General features: G+C 39.6%; 1 protein-coding gene across 1 annotated transcript in view; it reads right to left on the bottom strand.

The window, feature by feature from the left end:
• Nucleotides 1–3957: 3957 nt before the first annotated feature.
• Nucleotides 3958–5556, bottom strand: part of elp4 (elongator acetyltransferase complex subunit 4) — a 56810-nt gene continuing 55211 nt past the window's right edge. The window contains exon 10 of the mRNA XM_030045705.1: nt 3958–4803. Coding sequence (XP_029901565.1) covers nt 4675–4803 — 129 coding nt within the window. The 3' untranslated portion in view covers nt 3958–4674. The remainder of the gene's footprint in view (nt 4804–5556) is intronic.

Here is a 5556-nt window from a genome sequence, read left to right as displayed (position 1 = left end):
ATATCCCCGAGAATATTCTATAAATGTTTCATGCATCATAAAATACATTTCTTTAGGGTCAGGTACAATTTGTCTCTTAGGTATAGTTGTATTATAGTGTCCTATGGTCAAAAAAAAAATTTGTGCAACTAGAATATTTAATTCCTATAATTATGATTAAACATTGCTTGACAGAGTTTTAAACATAAGTGTTTGGCAGTTGTTTACAAGTACATATCAGATTTAATCATTGTTGATTGTAAAACAGACCAAAGCCTTTGTATTTCATCTAGTACACAATGTTTTTTTTTTGTTTGTTTGTTTTTTTAAAGTTATTAGTCTTGTGTTGCAAAATTTTGTAAACGAGTTCTGTTCAATTACATTGGCTTCGAGTTTGTAAGACTGCAGTCTAACCCAGCAGTCCTTATTTATAATTGAAGACCATGGGAGGGTTTTTCTAGCATCATCTGTCATGCTTTTTTTGAGTTATGCATTTTTATTTCAGTGTGTACGTAGAACATGGACACATATACTGGGTTTACGTCTGAGCAATGCTTCTGAGATAAAAACGTCTACACGCTGTCTCTTAAATATTTCAATTTAATTTTATTTAAAATGGAGCTTTCTAAATGTATTTTGTGAAAACTATAAAACATTTTGTACAGTAAAATTGTGTCTCAAAGAAAGCCTTTTTGCCTGTTCAATGCTGCGTCTAATACAGTTTGTCAGTCTTCAGTGAGTGGGTAGAGACACTCAGTATTGACAAGACGCACCAGTTGCTGCAAGTTATAATTAACTTTTGTGAGTCTAATCCTGAAAAACAAAAGAAAACCAACACAAGGCCTTCTAATACACAAACAAGAGTTGCAATTCCCACCAAACAAGGTGTCCAAAATAACAAGCCTCTCTTGATGTACGGCCTGAACCAACTCCATGCAGACCACACAGCACAGCACCAATACACAATGGGAAAGGTCAAGCAATTCACCATCACTGGCCCTTGTTTTAGTAGAGTTACGATGGGATGAGAAAAAAAGAAGAAACACAGAACCAATGAGGAGGAGGGAGCGGGGAAGGAAAAAAAAGTCATGGAATAAAGCAGTCAGTGCCTAGAGCAAGGCAGAGGAGCGATTGTGTGGCAGAGTGAGTTATTTTGCTTCACTTGCTGCCTCAGCAGGGGGGTTGTGTCTGTGTGTGTATGGATGTGTGGGGGTGTGCAAGAGAGGGGGGGTGTGTGAGAGAGAGACAGAGTGTGTATGTGTGTGTGTGCATCGGGGAGTGCATCTGAAAGCAGAGGATGTCCAGAAGAAAGTGAGGTCAGGTAGCATTCACACAGCACTCCTAAACCGCATCAACAATTATCTTAGCTGTCGCTAAAATTGATCCATTCAATCTGCACATAAATATTTGACAGTTTAATCAGAAGTTTGGAGGTTTAATCAGATTTTTAATAGGAAGTTTCCTTGGGCTAATGCAATTTCTCTACTTGCTTTATCCAGGTTTTTATGAAAATGGAGGAATAATATTTTGGGAGCAGTAGGGGAAGAGAACTGACAAGACAACTGTGCCGACACAGAGAAGGAAAATTAATAATTACAGAGAGCAAGCCAGAGAGAGAGACACACACACACACACACACACATTTAGAGAGTGCTAGAGATTCAAAATGGAAGAAAAAAAGGAAAGCAATTAGTAGAGGTCTAAATAATACACAGCTTCACCATTCAAAAGTTTAAATGCATTTCTTGCTCAGAACAAAATCAAGTGAATTACAAGTTTCTGCAGAGGTTTCTGCAGATGAATTCTCATTCTTTGTTAGACTGGTGAGAAACATTCATCTTGGCCTGGAAGTCTGTCTGAAAACCCACAGCAGCAAACAGAAGGTGACACTCATGCATCGACATCATTAAAATAAGCTAATATTAACGGAGCAGTTCCTGCTCTGAAGCTCTGTGCTGTGTGTTTGTTCTTTCTGCAAGAATGGGCAACTATTGCCCCTGCAATGAAAAAAAAACAAACAAAAAAAAACATTAATTCAGATGATTACTTTATTTTGTGTACCTCTGTAAACTGACTTTAACAGGTGCAGCCACCTTTGATGCAAAATGCCTCTGCAAGGTTTTTTTTTTTTTTTTTTTTTTAATTAAAACAAAAAATGTTAAACTGTTTTCTGGCTGGAGATAAATTTTTAATGTGGTAATAAATATTCAAAATGTCTTGTCCTACATTGTGCTACTTAAACATCTTAGTGCTGTGTGGTGAGGCCCATTCAGAAACCATAAGGCCTCAGCTAGGGCCACTGTAGGAGCAGTAGCACACAGATCAGTAAGAAGTGGAGGACAGATGTAGAAGAGTGAAGATCTGGATGTTAAATCAGTGCATGAAAAATTGACAAAATATTTAAATTATATTATATTATATAAATAATATAATTGTAGTAAGTAAAAATTGCATAAATTGCATATTTTTATTTTTTTGCCTCCAATTTGATGTTTGACCCTTTTTGATTCAATGTTAACGAAGGGAACATAAAAAACAAAAAACAAACAAAATCAGAAGGGAAATTCATAAAAATATTACAACCAAGATGAGTGTGTCTGTTTTGTTCAGTGCTGAGTGTCTGAAGCAGCTGTCTCTTACCATGGTCCGGGGGAAGGAGTCCATGAAAGGAAGAACCGGATGGATAGATGGCGAGATAGAGTGAAATAGCTCATTGAATGTCTGTAAATAGAAAGGACACTACTATTTCTCCCTGGCTGTAAGGTTACAGTTATTGTGGATTCAGACTTAAATTTGATGTCTTGGTATCTGAAATAGGGGCGCTAGTCTGTATCAAAGCATACATGCTGATGAGAGCCACACTATCACCTAACCATGTATACAGTTTCTGATAGCAGGACACTTAGCCCAACATATGTGTAAAGGCTGGTATAAACTCACTCTACAGTAAATGCAAACTACAGTTTATGTATGGATATAGAAACGTGGTGCTCAGTAATCTAAACACAGTATTCATTGGAAATCTAATACAGTGTTAACTGGAAATTAGAATATTTTGACAGCTAATTGTTCAGTTTCTGAAAATCCTGTTTCTGAATTGACTGAGGTGAAAATGCTTCGACCAGAATGCTGAAAAGTACATATATAATTGCAGCAATATCTAAAATCATGTTTACTTCATTAAAGCAACTTTGCCTGGAGTTGTAAACATTTCTTTCCAAGGGGAAATGTAAAAACACACAGATGGGAAGATAAACAAACGCCAAAATGAATCTGTTTCCTTTTAGTCTACCTAAGAAACATACCCTGAATCTGTCAGCTCCTCAACAACAATAACATAAATAGCTTGTTTTTATTGTAACAACACAAGCTTTTGTTCACCTGTAAAAATGACCTGTGTCTCTCTCTCTCTCGCCTCACAGACATAAACTCCATATAAGAGGACTCCAATCATGCATGAAACTGTCAGGTAACAGAGTACCCTCTCCCACATGTGTGTTGCAGATGGTTAACAATACTGCCAGTTTTTATAGGCAACAATATTCAAACTGACACCAGCAACAGACTAAAGAAAACAAAAAAATGCAACATTTAATTCTTCATGTAGTATTTTCTGTATTTCTCTGTCACCATTTGACCTAATTTGTTCTTTTGGGCTTGTCATGGCAAAGCAGCTCATCCAGCAAACATGCCTGATGAGGTGTGAAGCCTGCACCCAAATCCAGCTCTCCTACCCTCTGCCCACATTCCTGCTCAGCTCTGCAGCCCACTGGAGGTAGACATCACTCACCGGCACAGTCTTGGGGTCAGATGGAGCCATCACTATTCTAACCTGAAACCAGTGAGGCACAACACAAATCAGTGGTTCATGACAACACACAGAGGCTCATACAGAGTCAGTTTGTCTTTCAGAGCAGGCAGTGAGATGCAGTAACAAAGTTAAGATGTAACAACAAAATGGACAAAGAGCATTTATCGTGTGTGTTCATATTCTTTTATTTAATTCTTGTATGGTTCATTCCATTGTCCTAGAGAAACGGCCGTATTACAAAAAATGGTGCATGGTGGAGTAGGCTTTCCTCGTAAGTAAATATGGATGCTTTGGGTGAATGCAATTCAAATTGAGCGTGAAGACGAATGTAAACCAAGACTGACCATCCATAATGGTTGGGAAAATGTTTCAGTATTATACTTCACTTGTAAACAAAGGCACAGAGGCAGACCACAAACTAAAATAACCAAGGGGTTTTGATTGGGTTAAATACTTGTCACCTTGCCATTCATATATCACACATTTCAAAACCTATTTGGGTTTGCATTCGTTGCAGCTACCGGTGAAGAAAAGCAAATCATGGGGATAAAAACTTGGCAAATAAAGTGAGTTTAATGAGCTTCAGATGACAGCTTGGAATGAGCATTTATTAACTGTCAGAGTAAGGAAAAAAGTATACATCATACTGTAGATTTATTATGAACAAAGTGAACTGAAATATTGGATGAAATGTGTCCATTACGACATACTGAGGATGTTCAGGTCTTCACCCTTGGCTGAAACAGCTGACAGGTGGAAATGGCTGGCAGGGTTATCGCGGTTGACATTATGTGGGTGAGGGAACAACCTGGTCGCCACATTAAAGAGGACACACCGCTCCAGAGTTCCAGGTGTTGGTTGCCCCTGGCGACTGTGTGGGAGCTCTAGAAGTCCAAGTGTTTGTTGCCGGAAGTGCTGGAGCCGCAGGCCGAACCCGGCATGGCTGCTCCTGCCAGCTCGCCCCTGCTCACACGACTCACTGTCTCCGACAAGTCTGGAGGCAAATGCAGCCTCTACAGAGAGAGAGGGAGAGAGAGGGAGGGGAGAGAGAGAGAGAGAGGGAGAGAGAGAGAGGGAGAGAGAGAGAGAGAGAGAGAGAGAGAGAGAGAGGAAGAGAGAGAGAGAGAATTAGATCAGCTAGTATGGGGTAAAAAGCACACAGATCAACATAGATGCTACACTTCAGTGATGTTCATTCACAGAGAGCCATGTTGGGTTGAAATTGCATTAGATGCTTCAGCACTCCTCTCAGCATTGGCTGTGTGGAGTAAACCTGCTAGCGTGCTGCTAAATGCCTCAGAGAGCTTTAGGTCTGTTACAGCTCACAGGGAATACAATGTGTGTGTGTGTGTGTGTGTGTGTGTGTGTGTGTGTGTGTGTGTGAGTGAGTGAGTGTTGGAAGGGATTGTTTACAGAAGTAAGGTACGGGACATAAGAGCATAAATTTATGGGGAGGGGTGAGAAATTTAGGATGTGTGTGTCTGTGTGTGCGCATGTGGACACACACAGCATGTGCAAAACCAATGACATAACATCTGATTGCGTTGCAGCAATGACCAGTCTTAATGCTGACTTTGGCCACTGAAAACCCCGCAGTACCCTCTACTGTTTGAGTAAACCTGGGCCACGGGCACACAAAAATCTGAATGTGTATGTGTTTTCATTTGTGTAGATTGCCACAGCATTTGAAACCCAGATGATTATGTTCAGCTAATGCCGGAGTCATTAGAATCAAGCGTTTTAGCTGACTAACTTGTTTCCTAGTA

The sequence above is a fragment of the Myripristis murdjan genome, chromosome 3 (assembly GCF_902150065.1).
Source record: "Myripristis murdjan chromosome 3, fMyrMur1.1, whole genome shotgun sequence".
Classification (NCBI taxonomy): Eukaryota; Metazoa; Chordata; class Actinopteri; order Holocentriformes; family Holocentridae; genus Myripristis; species Myripristis murdjan.
Note: the sequence above shows the minus strand (reverse complement) of the source record. Positions and strands in the feature narration are given on the sequence as shown.